General features: G+C 40.0%; 1 protein-coding gene across 1 annotated transcript; it reads right to left on the bottom strand.

Moving 5' to 3' along the window:
- Positions 1 to 8,669: 8,669 nt before the first annotated feature.
- Positions 8,670 to 25,530, bottom strand: LOC137984581 (uncharacterized). Its single transcript, XM_068831751.1, has 6 exons — positions 25,285 to 25,530; positions 22,293 to 22,502; positions 21,900 to 22,028; positions 11,389 to 12,274; positions 10,422 to 10,828; positions 8,670 to 9,433 (listed from the first exon to the last, which is right to left on the bottom strand). The coding sequence occupies exons 1-6, from the start codon at positions 25,340 to 25,342 to the stop codon at positions 8,967 to 8,969; spliced, it is 2,157 nt and encodes a 718-aa protein (XP_068687852.1). The 5' UTR covers positions 25,343 to 25,530; the 3' UTR covers positions 8,670 to 8,966.
- Between the last annotated feature and the right edge of the window lies 1 nt (position 25,531).

Raw genomic sequence — 25,531 nt, 5'->3', positions numbered from 1 at the left:
ATGGCCCGAATCTCGCCCGCGTCTCGCCCAGAATTTTCGTACGGGAAGGTGTGAAATCATTAATTTGCCCAATATTCTGTATTAGCATATACTAAAACTGCCACGTCCACTTTGGGTTGTTAATTAGTATATACCATGAAACTGAATAGTGATCTCCACTTGCGCTGATTGCCTAACTCAGAGGTGATAAGCCAAGTGTTTTAAATGAAAGCATAAAATTATGGTAAAGAAATTTAAATTAACCCAAATACTTTGGGGCATATTTTGTATGACATAATGATAGTTTTCTTATTGCATGATACACATCTCAGGTTATAATAATGTCAGCAGTTCTCATTTATAAATTATCTTTACAAAATATTAAACTTCAACACCATCAAAGCAAGCACTTTGATAGGTTTCCTGGTCATGCCTGCATTGATTTCGTGAAAAACTACACCCCGTAAATTTAAGAACATCCAGAACGTTTTCAGTCTCACAAAGCAAAAATTTTTACAGTGCAACGCGCCTTACCGTGGCCACCTAACAAAGTTTTTTAAAACTTATACGTCAATCAGGGTGAGTGAATTTGATTCACAGTCACCCCTCCTTCCAAAGTTCGTACGGTAGTAGTTTAATACCGTTGAATGGGTTGTTTGAGTTGACGTATTTACACGTAATTGTCAAATGTGAAAGTTTGTTGGGTGGCCACGGTAAGACGCGTCGCACTGTAAGAACGTTCAGCCTCAGCTCTAAAATTAGACGTTCTTGTATAAAAAAAGAGTATACTCTTTAATTTTGTACTCATAACTTCTCTGGTTGGTTTAATGCATCACACAATGATTCTCATGCGCCTGTTTGTTTTCTTGTACTTCAATAATTGGAGTTGAATACATTTGCCCAATATTCTGTATTAGTATATACTAAAACAGTGGATAGCATTGAAGGCATGCTCTGCTTGGTTGCTCAAACAAAGAATAAGCTTTGCTATTCATCTCTGAGTAACTGGCCCAGGATTTGCCCCCAAGAAGATTGTTATTGTTGCAGGAATAAATATTAATGAATTATTAGTTATATTATCTCACTGTTTTAGTATAAAGTAATTTAACAACTATTCACCGGTAGAGTTGGTGGCTAGTGGTTGATATTTACCAGCAAGGTAATATCGACCACTAGCCACCTCTGATTCGACTTGTTAATTAGTATATACCACAAAACTGAATAGTGCTCTTTACATGCGCTGATTGCCTAACTTGGAGGAGACTAGCCAAGTACTATTTAACCCTGAGTAGCTGAAGTGAAAACAAATGGATTCTGGCACACAAGATTTAAAATTTCCAACCACATAATTTACAAAAACAATGGAGTTTTTTGGTTCACTTTTTATTCAGCTGGTGTGGTTATCACTATAACAATTATTCACCTCAGTGTCAGTGAATAATTATTGTTAATTGTATAATAATTATTGACCTCAATATTATTGCAAGAATGACGTACATGTAGATGGTGCCATCAGTCAATCAATCTGGATCAAAAGGAACAATACATACCGATATTATTGTGAACCATATAAAGCTTTGATAAAAGTTATGAGTACCACTTTCGACAGGAAAATATGTTAACTTTACTATGCGTCGAAATGACGCAAGATTCGCAAAATAGTATTTGCCCTGAAGTTGATCGGTTTCAAAAAAATGACACCTGTTGCTTGAACAAAACAAACCCTCGTTCTAGCTCGAACGTGGGCATAACTTCCACTCCTTGCAGCCTCTGATAGTGACGAGTTGCAGATGCTCTTGGTTCATCACCACCATCATCAGAATGTTCACTTGTAACTACGTGAGCATCTCTACGATCCTCGTGTTCATTTTCGTCGAATTCATCGATCGTTGCTTGGCTGCAGCGAATCTCTCTTGTTTGAAGAAGTGTTCTCATCATCATGATGCCTCACTTGAACCTCTTTTTTGATGAAATCGTTTTACGGTGTTCATTTCGCCTGCAACAAAATTAACTTCGTACTATAATAATTTACAAGGCAGTAGACAGAGTTGAGTTAAAAGGTCGAGATCGACTGTCTCAGCACGAAAGAAAATATTAGAGCAAAACTAAATACTTACCGTCCATTAGCTCAGCTTTAGAAGTAAGAAAACAAAAATTCCCCTTGCACCATTCGACAATGGATTACGGAGGAATTGCATGCAGTTGATATATTAAAAGCGAATAATGAGGAAATCGTGCTATCAAGCCGAAATAGTACGTACTGCGTACATACTGTAGTGCGCACTATACAGTACTAGGCACTATAAGCAGCGTACTATAGTACGTACTACAACGGGTGATGCCCGGTAATTTGTGTATCATTTTGAAGGGTGATACCCGGCACTCTCCGTGCGAATCGGGTGAAATCCCGTGCGTGGATCCCCGAGGGTTTTGCCGCGCCAATTGCCACACCACGGAATAATTACCGCTGGACCTCGTGACAGCAGAGCATTAGCAAATCCCGTGGGTAGATCCCCAGGGAGTGTTGCCAAAAAGGCGAAAGCACTCTAATGCCCCTGTCTCCGGGGCAAATTTTTGCTGCAAATCCCCTACCAAGCCCATGGGTTCCCCTGGGTTGCCCGGGGGCAAGTTTTGAGAACTAAAATCTTCAATGGACGCGGTATTTTGCTGGTAGGACTGGGTGATCCGCCACTTATAAAAACAAGCTATAAAATGAGAATCGGGGTCTTCCCTTGTCAAGGAATGGCAGAATTACCCAGAATTATTTTCGGCATAAACGAGGCAACTTGAAAAGCACGAGACTGGACCTCATCAAATGGCTGAAGCGCGGCCAGAAGAAAAAGTGAGAAGAAAATTTGTAGCCAGATACTAAGGAGTAGCCCTGGTGTGTGCTGTTATTTCTAATCTCAAATTTGTTGTAGAAAATTCGCGACAAGTTAGTGCTTTTTTCCCTGTTAGTCTTGTAGCAAAAACTGGTGTTTCGTCAGTTGTTCTTCTCAAAAGAACGGTATAATGTAAGTAAGAGAATACTGAAATTTACATTTGCAGATTACGAAAGGCAAACTCTATATGATCTCTATGCAGTAAGTGCCTTTTAACATTTCTTCATATTAATGCTACAAAGTCTGTTTTCGAAGGATTTTCGTGATACCGCATATAAAAAAAACAACAACTGAGTTTTCTCTCCGTTCTTTTCCGTTCTTATGATATTCTCGGAAATTACATTCTGTTCCTCAATAAACCTAGAACAACCAGTTACGGTCTTAATTCTTTTTCTTACTTCAGTATCAGCTAAGTTATGGAATGCGCTACCTGATTTTATCTGTACCGGAATGAATTAACAGGTTTTAAAATGAGAATCCAGCCCGCATTTTGTATAGCTGCTTTTTTGAAAATCGCTGTTTCTTTAAATATTTCGTGTTTCATTATTTACCCGTACGGGCTATGTATTTTAGCTGTAAATGTAATGTCTGCAAGATATTAGCTATTGTAATTACTCTGAAATTCGAGACGAAATGAACTTTAAGCATGTGTGTATGTTACCTTCAGCAGGGCGCGTGTGTACACTTTGTAATCTGCGACTCCAGTACTTACCATATGTGACTTTTCTCTTGAATATATAAGCCATCGAAATATTTCGCTTAATGTAATGACAAGGGCGGTCTGGAGCTGTGAGTAGGCGTGGGATTTGTCTCATATAATTTAGGGGCCGACATATCCCTCCCTCAATGCCGTTCCGCGAGGCGAGGTCGGTAGCAGAAAGCAGCGAAGGGCCAACTGCGTCCAAAAGCGATCGCACGGGCCGAAATCCCGGGATGACTCGTTTGGTACGACGCTCCAGCGCCACGACTGGAGGTAGTTGTTGAGGCAGTGTGGCCCAGTGGTTAGAGTGCTTGCCTTGAGATCCGGAGATCCCGGGTTCAAGACCCGCTCTGACCACTCGTTGTATTTGATCCTGGTAGTCCCTGGTTCAACTTCCCAGCTGCACTTGTAAATAGCCAACTGGTTTGCCTCCAGCCAGTTGGGATTCTTAACAATTGTTATTGTTGTTGTGTTCTGTTGTTTCGTTGTGTTTCATTGGCCCTGAAAAGCCCCTATGGGGAGCGGTCAATTAAGTATGTATTGTATTGTATTGTATAGGTACTGCATTTTTCTCTCTTGTTCAAACATTCCGTCAGCTCATGCGCAAATGTTCTGGCTCTCCGATACCTACCTTATCAAAAAAGGTGCTGGTTTTTACAAGGAATTGACATTTCAGTTGATTGTACAGGCATAAACGTAGATGTAAGAACTTTGCAAATTTGTTTTCCTGGAGACACAGGTGAGGGAGGGTTTCGTGCAGAATGGGACGCCTAAAATGCTTTGTTGCAAAGGTGGCGGTTCACGAGTGAAGTTGTATCTCTGGCCTTTCTGTGGACGAATTCCAGGACCTACCGATACAATTAAGGTAAGTTTTGAGAGCTAAAAACTTCAATGGATGCGGTATTTTGCTGGAAGGACTGGGTGGCTTGACACTTACCGAAAAATCTCTGAAATGAGAATCGGGGTCTTCCCTTGTCAAGGAATGGCAAAATTACCCAGAATTGTTTTGGGCATAAACGAGGCAACTTGAAAAGCACGAGACTGGACCTCATCAAATGGCTGAAGCGCGGCCAGAGGAAAAAGTGAGAAGAAAATTTCTAGCCAGATACTAAGGAGTAGCCCTGGTGTCTGCTGTTAATTGTAATATTTGATATTTGAACACATTTTTGTTATAGAAAATTCGCGACAAAGTACTTTCGTCAGTTGTTCTTGTCAAAAGAACGGTATAATGTAAGTAAGAGTATACTTAGATTTACATTGCATTCGCGGTATTACTGTATAAAATCTGACTGTTTTTTAATGATTTTTCTGCTACTGCACATGAAAAACAAATGACTTTTCTCTTTGGTCTTCTTCTTATGATCTTGGCGTAGATTACTTTTCTTGTCTCAATAATCGTAGAACAACAAGTTATGGTCGCAATTCTTTTTTCTTTACTTATCAGTTAAATTTTAGAATGCGCTACCAGTGATTTTATCCGTACGACTGGGGTAACAGGTTTTAAAATAAGAATCCGGGCAGCATTTTGTATAGCCACTTTTATGTTGAATTAATTTTTCTTTAAATATTTTATATTTATTTAGTTATGTATCCGTATATGCTATGTATTTTAGCTGTAAATGTTATGTCTCCAAGATATTAGCTCTTGTAGTTACTTTGAAATTTGAGATGAAAGAAAGTTTATGCTATCGTTTGTTTACCTTAAGTTTGTTTGTAATGCTCTGATCCAAAACAGTTCTTCCTAGGACTACATTGACCGGGACGATCGTGGTTCAATTAAATAGGAATCTTAACGATTAAGGCGATCTTTGTATGGGATGAAATTTTATGCGCCGAGTGTTCTTAAAAATAATTTTGAAGTTCGACAGAACAGACAGAGTAAAACTTACTGACGCAGAATTTAAGGGCGTTTAGAGATCTTGTTGCTCTCCTAACCTAAATAGGGTGACAAAATAAACCAGTCTTTCTTTGTAACGGTCAGGACCGAGCTGTTGAGCTTGTTTTGGTTCTTCCTTAGGACGTCGTTTATATTGTACGCGATTCTTCCTTGAGGGTAACTGTCAAGATATATATTCCGAATGTGTGCACCGAGCCGGTGCGTGATAAATCACGCAAGGTTCTAACGTGACATCTCCCTTATCAAGACGGATATGGCAAACTGAAACTAAACAAGGTTCCAAAGCATCATCTAAGTCTGAAGGGGTGGTCCTTAAACTAATACCGACTTGACGATGTCTATATAGTTTCAATAAGAAGCTGAAGTGGACTTCGAATCCCTTGGCTTCTTCTGATGGGTTGGTCAGCTTGTGAAGTCAAATAATAATAATAATAATAATAATAATAATAATAATAATAATAATAATAATAATAATTATGATGATGATGACTGTTTATTCACAAATCCATAGGAAAGTGAAGGAGATAAAGGAGATTATCCCTATCTAGTTTATCTCCTGATACCAAAATAAATTAAAAACAATAATTATTTACAACTGTTTAAAGTACTAACTATAAAAATATATAATACGTCACATAATAAAAGAATTTAGGGTTCACAAGAAAAATTTGCAAGGTGACATTTCAGTCTGTTCTTAAAAGTGTTCAAATTTTCCGCCTTAGCAATGCCCTTCGGTAGACTATTCCACTTATCGACTATGCGTATAAGAAAAGAATGTTTAAAACTATTTAAAGTTGTGGATGCAAACTTAAGTTTAAAAGGGTGATTAGCTCTTAAGGGCCTAAGATCATGTGCAAACGTAAAAATGCTGAGGAATCTAGTCCATTAAGACTATTTATTGTCTTATAACACTTGATAGGCCACGAAAATAATCTTCTTTGTTTAAGTGTTGGCCACTTAAGGAGCTTTAGACTTCTTCGTAGGGCATGTCTTGCCCAATACTTCCAAGGGCACATTTGGATGCCCTGCGTTGAACTTTCTCCAAGGTGTTAGAGTCTTTTTTAAGGTGCGGACACCAAACTGGACAGCAGTACGAGAGAATAGGACGTACTAGGCTCTTATAAAGTTTCGAAAACAACTCAGGATTTTTTGTACCCACCGTTCGTCTTATGAATCCAAGCACACTGTTTGCCTTATTTGCGCATTTGTTGGCTTGCATACTCCATGAAAAGTTCCATGATAAGTTATGACAAGTTAAGAGACACAAATATAGGATTAATCACTGATTGTGAAGTGCGTTCGTTGGAGAAATCTCTAGATGAGAGACGATGGATTTAATATATAAACAACGACTATCAAAAATATTAATACGGATAGATGTGAAGCTTGTGGATGGTGGCTAAAAATCTAAAGCTTAGAGTAAAGAGATGATAACGTCTCAAAAACTTAATTTGTGAAAATCTGCATTTTGTTGAAATTGTCAGAAGGATTATTAGTAAGAAATTAGCGCGGTCGATGCAAGTATTGACTAAGGCAGCGCTTACCGGACGCGGTTTCATTTGGTGCAAAATTTGCATTGTTCAATTCAAAATTTAGCACGTAGTGCTGCGCTCGCTTATACCATCGCGACTTGGATTTTCTGGCGAAGACAGTTCCGTATAAACACTTCCAAACCGCATCGATTTTCACGCGGTTTCGAAGTCATGAAACCGTGGCGATGTGAAGCCGCGTTCGTGTAAACGCTGCCTCATACAAACAAGGTAGGCTATCGTACTTTGCGTATATGCAGTATCTATGCACGTATGACGTAACTCAAGATGGCGCTGAAAAAGCAGACGAACGAAACATTGCTAAAGCTCACCCATGCACATGATACCCAAGATTAGAAATTGCCTTCTAATGTCGAACGCAGTTAATAAACAACAAGTCTCGTTATAGTAAGCAAAACAGTCCATCTTTTATGAATTTGAGTCGGGCAACTCTAGTGGAATTGTTTATCTTGATTTTACATTAGTCTACCAAATAATAAGACAATTTGCTCGTCTTCTAGTGAGAAAACACACTAAACTTTCATGGAATGGAACGTCACAATATCCACTAAAAATGTGGAACAACACGAATGAAATACACCAAAGCCCAAAGAATCGTGTATGAACGTACTAAGACAAGATTGAAAAGGACCGCTTAGTCCTGGTATCAGTCAGCCCAGGATCGTCGAGCCTGGCGATCTCAGCTTCGTGCAGGAAAACAACAAGGCGTGGACATGCTCAAGACCAGAGTCGAAACCAGAAGACGCAGTAGAAAAGCGACGGGCCTATCATCGTCATTACTTTAGGACCGGGACCATAACTAAGCTAAGCTCAATAAGTAAGTAAGTAAGTAAGTAAGTGAGCAAGTGAGTAAGTGAGAAAGCGATCAACCCAGCAAGCTCAATGAAAGGTATCCAATGAGTTTTACGCAACTGAGCTTTTGGACGGATGTGCTGAACGCAGTGTTTCCTTCTGAGGCCGAGACATTTCAGAATTCCCTCAAATCCTCCGAAATTGAACCGACGGTTGTTCAAAAGGTTGATAGTTTTAGGCTATCCACCGGGTAAACCACAATTCAACAGAAAAACGTTGTCAAAACCAACTGAGTTATCCGCTGGATAGCGATTTGGCCGGTGAATAGCGCCATACAAGGCCGTCTAACTTTATCCATTGGAGAAGTCAGTGTCCAAAATATAAATATACGTAGTGGTTTAACTTTGTTTTTGGTTTGAAGAGTTCTTTGAAACTGGTTTAATTTTTTTAGAAGACTGCCCATTTTAACATACTTGGATATCTTTCTGTAATTAGTATATGGCGAATTGTGATGTATGTAAAACACTCTTGATGTACATGTACAACCACATGATATATGTATGTCATTCTTATTGTGTAAATAGCACATCTTAATGTTTGTCCCTTTTTAACAAGCGTATAGTATGGTCAAACTGTTTCTTACCGTTGCAGCTATTTCCATTAACATGCACAATAATATTTCACGCGAAAGTTGCGTCATCTTTGTTTTCTTGTCTGGCGCGAAAACATGGAGCAGATCGATTTTGTCATGTGAATGCGGTACGAACTTGCTTATGGAACGGAACTCGTTCCGGAATGAAAGTTATTCCGTAATCATGTCACTAGCCCCAAAGGCCCCCTGTGTTGTTCAAGTAGTTGGCATATTCAAACGACAAAAACAATATTTGTAAAAACCAGGACACATCCTCTATTTGCAAAACTTCTTCTTGCTCTTCTGAAAAAATCTGAAAGCAGACCAGGTGTTTTATTAAAAATATATCCGGTGTAGAACCTAAATATTTACAATGACTAATCACTGGTGCTCGACATGCACCGGAAGGCTGACCAGCTTCTGTTTCATTCTTAAGTCACCTTGCCTATCTCCTCAGTATCTTACTCTTACCATGAGCTTTTTTTACAGAGCTGCTAACTCTGTAACAGCTTGGAATGATGATGAACTTAATCTCTCAATTCCTATCCTCTTGAAGTGATATAGAGTATTTTGGCTTTCTTGTTCCTGAATGCAACTTAAACAGCTTTCTAATAGTTGGCCTTCTCTGTTCCTTTGCCCAGCTCAATCCGAACGTTCCCACTAGCCTCGGTCTCATTCTATATCGCATTCTGCTTCTTAAGGGCAATTGAAATGGTCTAATCCTCGGCCGTGCCCTTGACCGAGAAGCTGTCGGTTTTTGAGGGCTAGTATCCATCCAAGGTAAATCCGGGTTTTTGTCGGGAAGTTCCGTTTGCAAAAGAGATATCTGGTGAGGATTTACTATACTAATTGGCTGGTTACCAATCTCGCTGTTGGGCGAAGCTACAGCTGATTTATGAGTAGCAAGGTTTTGAAGTTGGAACATGTACATAAGACGATTGTTGAGTGCTGCGTCCTTTATCTTCTGCCTCTCTTGTTCTTCTTGCTCAGAATTCACGTTTCCTTAGAAAAAATAATCGAGTTGAAACTGAAACATGAAGTTGAAGCCAAAAGTAGGAAAGTGTGTACCTCTGGTCGCTTAGGAAAATGACAGTGATTTTCTGGCCAATCGCTAAGCAAAGCCATCACAAGGTAACTATGGCGACCCTAAAATGTAAACTTTCTCAATTCCATTTTGTAATAAAAGGTGAAGTCGGCAACGAGCCTAGAAGGCCCATCAGGCCGGCACTTATCTCCGGTTACTGTAGCATGAAGCGACTAGGAGTATTTCTACTTCCCCCTGGATGGGATGCTAGTCCACCACAGGGTTACCCCCCAGCATTAAATTCGCCGGTACCCATTTATGCACCTGGGTGGAGAGAGGCACCGTGAGAGTAAAGTGTCTTGCCCAAGAACACAACACAATGTCCCTGGCCAGGACCCTAACCCGGGCCACTCGATGGAGTCGAGCGCAATAACCATGAGGCCACCGCACCTCCCTACCATTTTGTGATACGGTAGGTTAATTGGTATTGTATTTACAAATTGCATAAGATGTTTATTCTATAATTTTGTCACAAATTACTAATTGGGGAAACACGTGGTGCATCGGATTTTCAAAGACAACTGTACTTCTGTTGACTCTCCCCTCAGTTTTGTAAATTTTTTGATGATGGCTAGCAAAAATGGCGGTGCTTCGGAGTTGAAAAACATTAAAACCAGGTAATAACTGAATGGCAGGGTTCAAATACCAATGCAACTAGTGTAATTGTCTATCTGGTAACAAACTCAAACTCGGCTAGCAATCTTATTGTTAATTAGAATTGGAATACATTTAAATCTTGCTCATCTTCTCCTTCGGAAGAAGGAAGAAGTAACTGTAGAATTCTTTACGTGCTTTTTCCAACTTTTACATTTAGTAGAGATAATGGAAACTTTTCATCTGTAATTAAAAAGAATCGCCTTTAGTAAAAGTTTTGGACTTCATTTAAACGCAAGCCTCTCGTCTCACCTAGCTCTTCTTGTAATATCTTTGTCTGCAGCTTCTCGTCCAACTTGTTGTCTTGATCATTTAAGAGAGGATGTATGATGTTATTAAGAGCGGACACTGCGTCTGGAGGACTATCATCTTGATTATCCGCCTCGGCAAATTTGTTTGAATTAACTGGTTGCGTCACTCGAAAAACGCCGCTATTCGATGGACTGTCATCCATTGGAAGCATGCCAGGGTTGGTTGTGGTCTGCGACAGGAGCAACTGGTTATTATCACTCCCTCCTCCCCCACCAATATGAGGTGGCGTTCCATCGTTGAGATCCTTTAAGTAATCATCTATGGTCATTTTCCCTGAATTTTGGTCGTAAATGTGCAAAAGACCATCGTCGGATGGTTTTAATCTCCCTGTTAATGCATCCTTCAGTCTTTGAGTACAAAAGTAGAGTTTAGATTAGTGCTTACCCACGGAATAGTCATTAACTTCAAATACAGTGTTTAAATTAAGTAGCAAAACTGGCACCTTGGAAGTATTTGGGATCTAGGTTTTTTTGTTTAGGGAAAAGCTCGCTCAAAAGGTAAAAACACTTGCGCCAACTAACAAACTAACGATATATCCACCCAGTCGAACAATTAATTCGGGCTTAAGTTTGAATCAAGAAGCAATGGATCAAGACCAACACAAAACAGTGGAGCAGAAGAACAGAAACACTTAATTTGGGTACATGATCATCTCAGGTTAGGGGGAAAACCTTAAAGAAAAAAAAAACTTTAAAGCAGACTCAAAAACAACCTACCTAGATCCCAGCAACGTAACATGACAGACCACACCAACAATTACAGTTCACCGATGTTGTCATTGAGCCGTTAATCATCAAGTGATTTGATTATCTTGGCGTAATGAATCTTTTTACTGGTCTTCGTGGCCAGGGAAGTCAAACCCAAGAACTTTTTTGACAATCAATTAAGACTTCAATTGCATACTTACTTGCCACTGAGGTAGTCTTCAAAGTCACTTTTGTTCTTGTTTAAAAACTTCCTGAGCATTCGCAGAAGGTAGTGCTTTAGCCTTCTCCGAAAGTAGTGCTTCCGCTTTTGCCTTAGTCTTTGGCACACATCGTTTTGAATCCGAAACAGTCTGCAAATTTTCTTCTTTCTTTTAGCATCGAAATTCTTGAAATTGTTGAGAATTTCTTGCCATCGAAGTTCAAAGCCTTCTGGTTGCTCAACATTTAATTTGTGGTCATCTTTGATGCCAAGATCTTCGTTCAACTGATGTTCTAAACCAGATCCATCCGTTGTATTCCTTCCTACGTTATTCTTCCCTCTGCACATTTTAGCGGTGACATTCTTGCGGTCCGTTTTAAGGTCGGTGTTGTCAGGATTGTCGCAGTCAGCTGATGTATCCTCATCATCGAAAGGATCTTCTATGTCATCATCATCATCATCGTCATTATCATTTTCCTCGGCTTCACCATCTTTTTCATAATCTTCATCATTATCTTCGTCATTATTTCTCTCATTCTCCTTTTCTCCTTGCCTTATCATTTGATTCAATGTGTCTTCATTAACTCCAAGAAGAGATTGAATCTCCAAAGCAAGAGAAGCTTTGTTTGGACCGACGACCCTGTGTAAATCCTTTACAGCCTTTCTTGAAGCAATGACTTTCACATTACGTCTTGGATATGGCATTCGATCGGGAATGTGAACCGCTAACCATTTTCCTCTGCCACCCTTTGGGTGGAATTCTTTGATCTGCATGTTCGTGGTGTCAGTGCCACGGACAGCAGAATCAGGGAAGACCACCACTCTGCTGGGTTCCACCTTACCCGGCCAATTTCTTTTCCTTGCAGTGATTTCCATTTTCAATGATCCTATTGGAAATAAAATGGTGTCTGCTTGCAAAATTGACTGGGACTTAGCCTAGCGATAATTCTCAAATTAAGTGTTGCATTTATTTTAATCCAGATGAAGCCATTTTATTTTCTCGGTGGAGGAGGATTGTGAGTCAATTTTCATTTCAAAAATAATTCTGTAAAATTTATTCTAAGTCATTGAAAGAACCCATAAGGCTGAAGTTATTGGCTACCGAGAAAGAGAAAAGAACTACTCAGCTTCTGAGGGTGCACAACATCAAAGAGAAGGATGCGCGAAATCAGAAACAATCCTTCCATGAAGAAATCTAGAAACTCGAAAGGCATGGTTAGCGAAGAACATCACAGAGAAAATACAAGGTGTTGTGCGTCATTGGTGCTGTTTTTGCTGTCGTTGTTGTTGTCGTAGTAGTCACAGCGTCCCGGTTATGGCGGTTACTGTTTATCGTGAGAGTTTCTTGGTGGTGTGGCCACATTAGAGGATTCTTTTTCTTTTCACAAATCAGCCAAAAATAAGTAAACATCTTGGTGGCTAAATTCCTGGCTTTACCAGTTATAAACTTATGTAGTGGCTTGGTTTGCGATTTGAGTTATATCATCATTTTGATTGGGTTTATTGTTAATGACGTAGTTCAAATCCCATTAACTGTTTACTGGTCAAAGCTATTACGCTAAAAGGTTGGAAAAAGAACTGAACTTTCGTAAGATTATCCCCTTTTTTTTTACATTGATTGTGGATTTTAGCGGTTGAGTCTTTTACAATATTAAGTAAGGTTGCGATTCATGTAGGCCAAAAGAGTCAAGGGTCAGTAGCAAACAGATATACTGAGAAACGTCCCTTTCCTTTTAAGTTAACTATAACCATTCGTTTTGCGAAAATAGCCAAATAATTCATCTCGGGTTTGCATAACTGTCTTGAATTCTTCTAACCTTTGTCGCGTTGAGATTTGGCTATGCAAACATGTACGGGAAAAGGGCTTCCAATGATTTTATAAAATACCTTCCTCTAGAGCGTGAAGTGGCAACCATTGAAACCACGTTTACATACGCTCTCGTGCACACGCACCTATTTACCAATGAGAGCACACGTACTATCTGAGTTATTTTATAAAAAGTCTTAGCGAGCACAACTTTTTGTTTTAGCTTCCGTTTAATGCAAGGAATTTGGTACTGTGGGACGTCAAAGGAGGATGAGGTAAGAGAACTGATCCCCATTCTCCATCATAGTTTTTTAAAATCTATTTTTAGCTTCGCAAGTTATTTTAAGTTCTCCTTCCCAATCAATACAACTGGCCAATCAGGTGCCTCTCTAAAAATAGCTGGGACCTAAAAACTATCATTGGAAAGGTGATCAGTTAACTTACTTCGTCCTCTCTTGAGGACGTACTGTATGGAAGCAATTAAAGGACACCGTGCTAGCAACACAGGAAAAACCAAGCTTCATATAACTCCCATGTGCTTGTTTAGGGGTGACAAAGAGGAAAATGCCAGGACGGGCACTCGGGATACATGAATCTAGGTAAAGTTTGTTCAGATGACACAGAGGTTTGTTTCCCAGTGGGTACGCTTGATCACAAGAGACTGAAAAACGACATTGTGTGTGTAGTGGCTCCTCTACACACACAATGCCATGTTGTTGTGCTACCATGGGTTTCTATGACGTCGTGTAGTTGCGTGTGTCAAAGAGAAACTGAATTTTATCACAACCCTTAACCATAATTTGGCCGTGGCCCATCAGTTTACTCTATCATCTAAATTTAGAATACGTGTCCAGCCAAATTATGCCCAATCAGATTGGGCTTGATGACCACAACGCCAAAAAGCCGCACGAGGGAATGCTCGTGCTTTATGCAAAATCATGGATCGTGCAAAGAACACAATACTGCCACGTTTTTTTTTCCCGCCGAAACAGTCGAGCAGTAGCCGTCCTAAAAATAGATAATAGAGACCTCACGCAACAGGACGGGCGGAGGAGGACGGTAACTCGTTGTCGCATAAGGCCTAGGTCTGTGTGTTTCTCAGGTGCCGTAGTTCAAATGCCAAAATCTCCATGTGTCGAACCTAATGCAAATGAATGAAAAGCTAGCTACTGTTTTTGCCAGTTTGCATTAAATCAGGTAACAACAACAACAACACAACTGGGCCTTGTACTCCTTAATCAGACTTTGGCAGTATCCTCCACAAAAGCAAGCCAAAAAAAAACAAACAGTTTTCTGGCACATACATTTTACTTATTCGAAAAGGAAAAATGATGATTTATAAAAGAAATAAAGGAAGAAACATATCGAAAACTGATGGGCCGCATTCCATCGCAAATCGAGACTTCTTGGTTATGGACTTCCGATTTTGTCAAATTTATATATCCAGACCATAGCTCCTGACAAGAGCGGATGATGTAAAAGAACGGATCACCATGCCCCATCATTTAGTTTCGCAAAGCTATTTTAAGTTCTCGTTCCCAATGCTGCCTAACTTTAAACTTTCCTTACGTCATTACAACTGGCCAATCAGGTGGCTCTCTAAAAATAGCTGTGTACCTAAAATTATATTTCAAAAAAATTATCATTGCAAGAGGCCCATTTATGGGGGATCCGTTCTCTTACCTCATCTCTCTTCGTCCTGAACATTGTTCCCCTTCGTCTCTTTACTTTCTCTTGGTGCTATAGAAATGAGGCAAAGGTTAATACCAAGCTTTTGCCTGTCTTATATTCAATGTCTTTTTATTTTATCACTTAATTGTTTTGGAAGACACAGTTTCCTTCTTCTTTATCTTACTCCTATTGATTCCTTGCAAATTTCTTGTCGTGACCCCTGGTTTCTCTGGGTATTCTGGGTATTCTGTCTGCAGCAGATCGACCAATCCTGGATTCACTACGCTTACTTGTTGATTCCCAATAGTGCCCAGCTTACCGCCGGAGTGAGACCAGTGCATAATTAATTCGGGGCTTCCAATGGCGTTGATTTTTGCCCATTGTCGTTCCATATCTCTCTCTGCTTGAGCGCCTGCCCTTAGTTCATCCGCTAATCCCCCATCTGCGCATAAAAGGTTGAGCTATCATTAATATAAATATTGATTAATAATTAATTACTCAAGAAACTTTAATTAAGAGTAACGATGAATATTCATAAGAAGTTGTTATAATTATAGTGTAACAATGAAATAGTAATGATAAACATACAGACCTTTTACATAGTACATAATCGAGTGAAGATGCCCAACTAATGACGAACTGTTGGTTCGTTATTAGGGGGAAGTACCTAAGGGGAACTAACGGAAAGAATCAACAAGCTGAACCCACACATTGCGTCGAGTCGAGTACTCTCTTCATTGCGCCAGCCTGGCCCTCCCAATTTTCTCTCATAATAACACCATTTACGGGACACGAACAGTGAGCCCAAGAGAAAATGAGGGGACAGAGAGGGATGCGCAGGACGTTGGCCGGGCAATGTCATGTCCACGAAAGTTATTTTTAGACGAGCGGAAGTCTTTGTTCTAGTGGAAGTCTGTCTTCCCAGACGTCCGCATGCAGTCTTGCCTCGCTCACAGGTTCTTAGTGAAAAGAGAAAATGGCGGCGCACGTGGAAGGCTGATGAATATTTATTTTCTTTCAAACATTAGACCGAGGTTGGCCTGCATGCGGACGTCCCGGAAGACAGACTTCCGCTAGAAAAAAGACTTCCGCTCGTCTAGAAATAACTTTCGTGGACATGACATATCCCAAGGGCTGGACCGGGAGCCTCCCTCTCTGTCCCCTCATTTTCTCTTGGTGAGCCTCAATATGGTCTGAAAGCTCAGTGAATCGCATGGTCATAGGTTCGAATCTCATTCAGTGCCAGATTCCTTTTCAGGCTTCTTCGCATCTGCCTAAAGTTGATTCCTTAACCGCAGTGCACATTTGAAATACAGTAAAAACCCCATGAATAAGAACCAATTTTTAAAGAACCTGTTAGCCTAAAATTTGTCAGTTGGAGCCCGTCTAAACAAAAGCCTTTTGACCCTAAAATTTGAAACAGGTTCGCATTTTCTAAAATCTAACAATATATAGGCTCGATTACCAACCGCTGTTTCGGGAAATGAGTCAGCGCTCACTCCCGCAATCACGGCTGGACGCGTGAGGTGAGCCAATGTTAATCTCCGCCAATCAGAAACTCGCCTGCACAAATCGGTCCAGCATAAATTTCACTTTTTGGTTGCGACGGTGTTCTTTGACCCGGCCTGTTCGAGCTTTACAATGCTTTCAAATTAGAAAACATCCACGATTTCGACAACAGGAAGTGTTCGAGAAGCTGGAGAATGGGGATTGTATCGTTTTATACCACCTGAGTTCGGAAACTTCAATTAATTTTCTAGTTGGCGCCAACGTCAAAAATACGGCTTTCAAATCCTTGCTATTGCAATTTTTTTCTCAGACGTCGATAATGTAAGAGCAAGTAAAATTCCTCAAGATCGATTGGAATTACTTCTGAGTTTATTGGCGGTAAAACAAGGGGGCCGATGAGGTCGACTTACATGTAGAGCTGAAGCGGCACGAAGATTTTGTTGATGATTCGCCGGTTGAATTCAAACTCACATTGATCATTTAACCACAAACTCAGGCTCGTATCATCTAGAAACTTAGCACAGACGGTTTAATGTTTTGGGATGTCTAAGGGTACTTCCCCGCAACTATTAACTTCGCATAAATTATATACGAATTTACGTCACAGACACAATCTATCGCTCACGCGTCCAGCCGTCTCTTCTCGGGGAGGATACCCGAACTCAAGTGAGCGATGGAAATCGAGCCTAACAAAATAAGACACTTTGGCAAATAAGGTTAATTGATTTATGTTCTGAAGATTCATGTGATCTTTCGATTTTACTTTATTATAGTCATTTTTATGTGACCTTTTTAATTCTGTATTTAATTTTTATTCAAATGGAATAAGGCTGAATACCACTAACCTCTGCTATCTACAACGTGATTTTTTTCTTCAAAAAATAAGAACCTATTTAAAAACCTAGATAGCCTAAATTTCTGTTAATTACCATTTATGTAAGAACCTGTTTAGGTTAAATTTTAAAATGGAAAGTTCTTAATTGAGGGATGTTACTGTAGGCAACAAAAGACGCATAACTTAAAATTACAACCATTTGACAAATTGTGTTTCACAGAAAAGGTTTGTGGAGAAAAGAGAGAGCCGTAATTTATGGCAAAAGTTGTTGTTCTTCTACAAATTCTATTGATTTAAGCCAACCCTTTTTGAGGTGTTACATGCTCACTGGTATCTATACACTCTTTCTATCTTATATTATGATTTATTTATGTTACCTTCTTGACTGCTCAACGGTTGCTTGGCTGCCTTTCTCAACAACCGGTCATCCTCAAACTGATTCTTGATATCATCCGAAGACAACTGTCGCGATCCACCGCTTGGCAACACAAATAAGCCCAGGTCACTTTTCGAAGTTGGTCGAATCAGTAGCGCCTTCTCGGGTCCGCTGTTATATGGCTTAAAACGATGACGACGGTATTTTGTAAGTTCTTTACGATGTGGGAACCGAAGTGGAAACCGGGGCATTAAGGTCATCTTCTTAGGGTTACTGCGCATGACGGGTGAGACTTCATATTCGTCATGTGCCATGCCATCGTGTTCGTCTTTGACGTCATCCGCGCGAAACGGCTTTGGGCGTATATCACTTGTTGTTTCCTCTTGAACGTCGTAGAATCCCGGAGGATTTTGCTCGCCAGGCCAATGATATGTCTTCTGTTCTGGCGTATAGGCTTTGACGTAATCATCGTAATACCTTGCTCTTTCTAACATTTGGGCAGAGGGTGGTTCTTTGGGAACTTTAACAGTGTAGGATATACTCATCCGTGACTTTGTTGCTCTAGAGTCTGTTGCCTTTTCGATTTGCTTCCCTTCATAAATCAACCGGAACGAAATAAGTAGCATTTTAGAGGAGACTCTGATTCCACAAATTTCTTGGCGGCAACGGAATACGAAATTGCAACATGCTGCTGTTAAATCTTCGTGAACTGGACTCCCAACAATTTGTAGATCGATTTCTTTCAAAGATGGAGATCATGCAAAAAAATGTGTTTTATCCTTAGGGAAATAAATTTCACTAAATGAATCGAAATTTTGGTGGTATTGAAAGGTTGAATTCTTCCTCTTTTCATACCTTGCTTTAAAGTGCCTGTGAAATAAAAGGACTCAGTTTTTTATAACACGACCTTTTCAAAATGAATGTTTATCGTCATAATACGATGTCCAGCTGCTCATAGAATCAAAATTGATGACGTCTCAAATAGTTTTAGTATAGAGATAAATAACAAAATCAATAATAATATCTTGGAAACTACTGGAGTGATATGTTATTCAAACTTGTTTCAGTTGATGTGAACTGAAAATAAAAGTCGGGTAAGTTTATATGTCGAACCAACTGCTTCAAATCTAAGGGATTTATTGCAGAGTGGGACTTTTCATTGCTGATGCCAATTTTAATGTTCATCTCTGTAATATCCCCGATATTGTGTGTGAATGCAGAAAATATCCATGGCCACCCCACAGTGCGGGTGGGGGTGGATGGCTAACTTCCAAAGGGGTGGGGTATTTGAACACAGCAATCCCTCTGTACGAGCAGTATTGTACCCTGGTCCCAGAGGTTTCTCTTGAGCCGCGAGAGGGCCGCGAAGAGGGAAAGTCGAGACGCGAAGCGGCGAGAAGTACAAAACCTCTGGTTACCTTGGACTTGAATCTCACTTTCATGCAGACTCCAGCTGTCAAACGCGTCAAATTGATAATTACAAAGGAGACCAATGGCAACGTAGCGATCACGCGTCTCCTCGGTATTTTTAATTACCAGTCAAACGAACCAATAATAGTGATTTGCGTGTTTGTAAAACATACCAACCAATCCGAGCCTGAGGGGCAGATCCTGACCCTGGCGTCCGCATGAAAGTGAGATTCAAGTCTAAGGTAACTACAGGTTTTTCTCTTCTCGCCGCTTCGGGACTCGTCTTCACCGCCCCGCGGCTCTCTCTCGGCTCAAGAAAAGCCTCTGGGACCAGGGAAGTAGTACTGCTATTATTTTCTGGAACATTTTTGATTTTGTTGCTTATCTTTATACTTAAGATATTCGTGACGTTATGAAGATTGAAACAAAATAATTGAACGAATAAAAGATACTTCAAAAACGCAAACGCCATTCTTCGTGATTTCCAAATCAGCCAATATTATTTTTCTTCACTTAAATCGCAAATGCTTTGTCTGTCTCGTGTCTCATGTTGCAAGAGTGTTCCGTTGTTACGTCAAGACAGTCGTCATCGTCGTTTACATCAGTAATCACCACAAAGAAATGCACAGAATAAAAGAAGAGCAAGAAAGTTATTGCCAAGAATGAGTGATTCTTATCCAAAAACACGTTTACTCCATTAAACCTTTTGGAGTGAGGTTTCAACAATTTCATAGTAGAACATCTAAGGCTTCCATGAACACTATAGGCCGGTTAGTCAATTAGTCTTTAGCGGATGGTTCAAGTGCCCCTGTGATAAAAAAAAAATCACTTCCTTTTTTGTCAGATTTTGAACGTGTGTTTACTTAACACCTGGCTGGCAAAATTTTGAGCTTTGATTTTTATCCAAAGGCCTTTTTTACTTTGAGTGTAAGTTTCACGGTCCGCCATTACTCACGTTCAAAACTGACCGATTGGACCTCAGAGGGTTGGATCCAGGGAAAAGTGGGGTCAAAGGCTCGCTAGTTTGAATGCATTTATTATATATGAAAAACGCGAGTTTAAAAGTCTGAAAGCCCAAAACTCCCCTGCTGCATATTATCAAGGCTTAAAACTTTGGTCGCTTAGTGTTTAGTTAACATAGTTTTAAAATCCAAAGCAATATATAATAATTGATTTTTTGGTCACAGGGGCACTTTCAGACATGAAGAGAAACTATGAAAGGAGTCGCTGTACTTTTGTTTGAATTACTCCAAGCAACAGCAATAATCCAAGATAACTTTGAACAGCCATAGCAAAACAAAGGCAGAACTCGGAATTTCGGAATTTTTCCGATGCTTATGAAAGTGTCTGAGGATCTTAAGAACGAACACGTCAAACAAATTTGAGGACAGATTACTGTTATTAACTTCTTACTATCCGAGCCCGAGGGTCGTACTGGGGAATATTGGCCCGAGGTCGTGGCAGTATGGACCGAGCGCAGCAAGGTCCGTACAAAAACGACCGAGGGCCAATATTCCCCAGTACGGCTCGAACTAGCTCGGTTAGTAAGTAGTTTATTATATGGCTTTTTAATTACTTTTTGCTTTGTTTTTGCAAACCCGTAATCGGCCCGTGGGCATTTCAGTCACAATTAGCCAATCAGAGCGCGCGTTATATTGGCTACAAACACCAGCCATATAATAAGGTCTTTTATTGCACAAGTACACAAATGCACGTTAGTAGATGCACGCCCAGTTTTGATGCCCAATACGAAGTCTTCCGTAAAGTCTCAGCATTTGCTACCTATTTCCTTAAGCGTTTGACTCCCAGGAGTAATTAGCATGTAAATTCTCCTCACAATTTCAATGAAAAGTCAGTGAAACATGTATTTAAAATGAAGATAATTATCAGCTTAAAAGGTGTGATCTTGATATAACACCAAATTCTCATGGCTACCCAACAAAGGAATCTATGATACTAGTTAGGAGAATGAATGCTTCGAACTTGGGAATAAAAGGATCAAATAAGGTGAGTAAAGTTAGTTTTTTGGGGGTTAGAGTAAATGCAGATGTTTATCTCTGCTTGAGGGGCAGAGCTTAGAGGGCACTTTGTGAAGAGCAAGGGGACATTTTGTGACGCTTATTGAAATCAGCGTGCATCTAATTACGCACATTTCTGTACATATCTGAAATGGAAGACCTTAGACAGCAAGGACCAGAACCAGGTTGCTGACCAGCGGTTTTCGTTGAAACAATGGTTTGCTGGGGGTGCTCAGTCTCGCGGGCTCAGAAAACCTGGTTGTGGTCATTTTTTTTAAGGTTTTTCATCTGAAATAGAGTGTTTCCACATGACGTCACGGCGGCCATTTTGGAGGAGTGAAACAAAGAAAGAGCGGCCATGTTTGAGGAGTGAAATATTCTTTTGGGAATTAAACGCCATTTTTATGCAAATTATTCCTTTTGTTTTAGTACGCAAATATTGCTGCTAGTCACATGAGCGAAAACACTATCATCACAGAGTTCTACATGCAAACCAACAGATGCATTCAATTGGGCCACTTTCAAAAATGCCATAATATTCTTTGTTTGGCCTCCAAAATTTTGCATTAGCATTATTTCCAGTTTCTCTTGGGACTTAAATGGTTCATAGAAAAATTTTGGAGGTGACAAACAAAGAGTATTTTTGAAAGTTGCCTGTATGTCCGCCTTATCACGCGCCTAAACACAAATAGAGATGGTTTGCAAGCAATTTCTAGAGGCACAGACAATGATGCAATGTACAATTGCAGGTGGACAAACAAAAGGAGCTATGAGAGATCTTTTGTTTTCGTCGACCAACATGGTGGCGATGACGTAAAGTGAAAACGACCTGTAAGTAAAACGTTATGACAGCTATGAATGATCACCATTCACAACTTTATCTTACCAGTATCCTCCACCATTTTACTGGCATTATCCTCTGTCAGATCTGCTTTGGAACTCAGCGCCTCAACCTTTTTGGCTTGACTTTCAATGGCGTTGTCTGCATCTTCCCCGAGTTTGGCAACTAAGTTGGCTGTGTACATGATAAAAGAAATGCTTAAATCAGCGTGGCCAGTTGCGTTGTTTGGGCTAAAAATTGCTGGCACTTAAATTCTTACAGCGTAAATATCGTGACATTCTAGGCAAAAATCATGATTTTTTACAGCCGAAATGCCGCCTTGTATGGGTGCTAATGGCCATCGGAAAGCACACCATAAATCAAGCGGGCCCTGTAGAAAATATTTTTATACATGCTCCAAGCGTTAGTATAACGGCTTTATCCCTATTTCCTAATCACCTTTTTGTTCAAATTGGCTCTGGGCTGTGTCTCCCACGGCATCAACCTCTTTACTTGCTTTTTCAAATTTGTCTTCCTGCTCTTTTGTATCTAATTGCTTTCCTTTCTCTTCAATGGCTTTTTCCATGGCGTTGCTTTCTTCTTCAACTTTCTCGTTTTGTTGTGCTATTGCGTTGGCCATGTCATCTGCTTTGCGCTCGACTTCGTCAGCTTCGAAATTAAAAGAAAAAGGGGTAACAAACGTATGATGAGGCAAGTAAAACAGTTCTGCGGCTCACTCCCACCATGGTGACTGACGAACCACCAAGTGTATTTCCCAACAAGCAAAGTAGCAAGTTGCCTCCCGACACAAAAAAGCAAGGAAGTCGTTTAAACAAACTTTGTGGCACGACGTTAAAGAATTTTCTCTAAAAAGCATGTCAGAGGTAAGCTATTGCAAAAAGCATCTCGATCCCGGGGGAGGGGGGGAGGGGATCTCGATTAGCTGACACGCTGACTTATACGGAATTGATGATGAAAAAGCACTGAATTTGCTTGTGATTAGCAAAGTGCTTGGACCCAGGTCAACAATGTAGACCGAATGTGATGATAAATGTACGACATGATGATCGAAACTGTTGAGATCACCATAGATAAATTCCTTTTCGGGACGGTCTCTCATCTTTCGTTATCTTTTTCGTTCCGTTTCCAGTCCACTTCAAGAATTTCATCATCTTCTATCGCAAGTGACAAGCCGGTAGAAGAGTTGAATGCCTTGAAGTGCAGATGACGGCGATACTTAAGTTGTCTACGATTTGGGAACAAAATTGGAAGTTTGATGTGAAGAACACTTTCCTTTTACCATTTAATGTTCAATTTCTCTTAAATGACATTGCCTTTGCGAAAATAACTATTTTTCTATTTCTGATAATTTAGCACTTATAATTGAGTTAATGAGTTGATAAATTTTGCCCATAATAAGTGCTAACAAAAATCCCATTTCTACGAATCACGCTTTCATTAGAGTGGTTTTCAATTGAGTGTCGAAAGTAATTAGCGAATTGCTTTGGTTTATGATTACTTCACTCTGTGATTGGTTCAAAGTTCTCGCGCCATTTTTTCAACCGATCAGAAGTGAAACCAAAAGCAATAGTGGCTCGCGCGAGCCATTTTGCCTCGCTTTGTGTCGGCCACGTGTAATTACTTCGAGTTTTGATTGGTTTACTGGATTGTCTCCGTCGTTTTTGATTGACCAAAGTAATTACTTTGGTTTTGGTTTTATGATACTCAATTGAAAATCGCTCTATTTCAGCCATTTAATCATTTAACAGGAACACGTTTTTTAGTTAACCGTTGTTCATCGCCTGAACTGGTGAATTACGATGAAAACCGATATGTCAAATTCCTCCCAAAACAACCCTGTATATCTTATTATTAGGGAGTTAAAGAAACCACGACGGTTACGTCGTCGAAAACGTCACTTCAAAATATAAGTTAATTTTGAGCTATTCTAAATATTTCATGATTATTCCATCTTGTTTATATATATGGTCAAGGAAGGCGTCAGCAATAAAGCGAGCTGAAAAAATGGCCGACAAAAGCCGTTTTGGACCGGAATTGACTGAGGCAGAAATCGATGCCTTAGTCGACAATACTACCCCCGGGAACACAAAAGAAGAGTTGTTGATCCTGGAGTTTTTAATAAAACAATTATTCTACTCTGGCTTGCTGGATATAAAATGATTCATAACCAACTCCTCTCACTTCATATCCGGCGCGCCCTCGCAGAATAATTGTTAATTAGCCTATGATCGGTAAGAATTTCCAGTCTTGTCGGATCATAAGCCGCGGTTTGGACTGCTTTAGTGTTCGTAAGTATGTGAAACGTTGAGAAACTCACGCCCGACGGCGTTTGCAAACAGTAGCTAATAAGGTAACTTGCAGTGAACAGTCACTTGTTGCATGATACTAACTGATTGCGTTCGAGGATACTAGCGACCTACTGATATGTGAAACGATGTGCGTAGATCCTCTCTCCAGATATCTTAAGTGGATTCTGAAATTACCATGTCTCGTCTTTTTCCAAACCATAGTAATTCAAGCCCGCTGAATTTAGTTCAGCAAGGTACTTCTGACGTGTATCGAATTTCATAGTACTAGTCATCAGCAAGTTCTAACAGGTAAAAAGATAATTTTCCAAATCACGACAGATTCTCCAAGACTTGAACTATTTTCTCCTTACTGAGTTCGGTGGTCCCCATATTTACTAAGTTGTCTTAATAAGAACTGTATCTTATTAAATTGAGAGAAACTTATCAAGAGCGTATATGCATGAGAACTTTGGCAATTTAATTCAATCGTACAGGGGGCGAAATACTTAAAGGCACGACACATGTCCAAAATGAATCTGGTATTAAGGAAGTAAACCAGAGAATGAAGCCAGGCCCAATTGCAACTGTCAACATGCGCATAAATAGCAGTATTCGTAAGCTTCGCACACCGCAAACAAGTATCCCCCGCGCGTTTTTCAGTGCAATCTTTCTCAACTCTTTGACCAATTTCTAAGGAATCACTTTAAACTTTCTTTAAAAGAAATCAGGTCCTTTTTTCACGAGTTTTTTTTCGTCATTTGGTTCCGAGGTGATACCTATTGTACCTCACAAAAAACCCTTGATTTCCACCAGTCACGTCCTTTGAAGAACAAACAACGTAAGTGAGACTGCACTTAGGAAAACGGATTCTGTTGAAGTGCACGACTTAATTATACACTCTCAAAAGGTCCCATTTGACCCAGGTGACTTTGAGTCTACAGGAATCGAGTGCTTCGCATCGAACTTTCTTAGAGAATCATTGGAATTGGCTATTGGTTGAACTGCGTGTTATCTCACGATTCAGGCTAACATTGGTTACGATTGGACCATCAAAACTTCAAAACACCGATGAGCGTTAAATGATATTTCTAAAGGAATTGAATTCAAATGTCTAGGGAGAAGAAATTGTAAAATTGTCTTACCTGAAATGGCACTTCCCAAAATAAGGTAGAGTATCAAGGAAACCCAAATCCTAGTCATAATGACTTTTTTTGTAAAATCAAAGGAAGCGGGACTTCACGGCATGCTAATATCGGCAAAAATTCTACATTTCACTGTCCTTCACATCGCAAAACGGGAGACAAAATCTCTAAAAGATCGAACAGTATCCAAAATCAGGGTTGAGCGAAGTTTTTCCTGTCAATGAAGAGAGCAGTGATTGGCTTTCAA

Source organism: Montipora foliosa, chromosome 14 (assembly GCF_036669935.1).
Source record: "Montipora foliosa isolate CH-2021 chromosome 14, ASM3666993v2, whole genome shotgun sequence".
Classification (NCBI taxonomy): Eukaryota; Metazoa; Cnidaria; class Anthozoa; order Scleractinia; family Acroporidae; genus Montipora; species Montipora foliosa.
The sequence above is the reverse complement of the archived record's forward strand: the minus strand, read 5'-3'. Positions and strand labels throughout refer to the sequence as shown.

Coding starts and splice junctions, on each gene's coding strand:
- LOC137984581 (XM_068831751.1), bottom strand. CDS start 25,342: ATGACTAGGATTTGGGTTTCCTTGATACTCTACCTTATTTTGGGAAGT. Junction 12,275..21,899: donor TAAAATGGTGGAGGATACTG/GTAAGATAAAGT, acceptor TATTTCCAATAG/GATCATTGAAAATGGAAATC. Junction 9,434..10,421: donor GATATTACAAGAAGAGCTAG/GTGAGACGAGAG, acceptor ATTTTTTCTAAG/GAAACGTGAATTCTGAGCAA.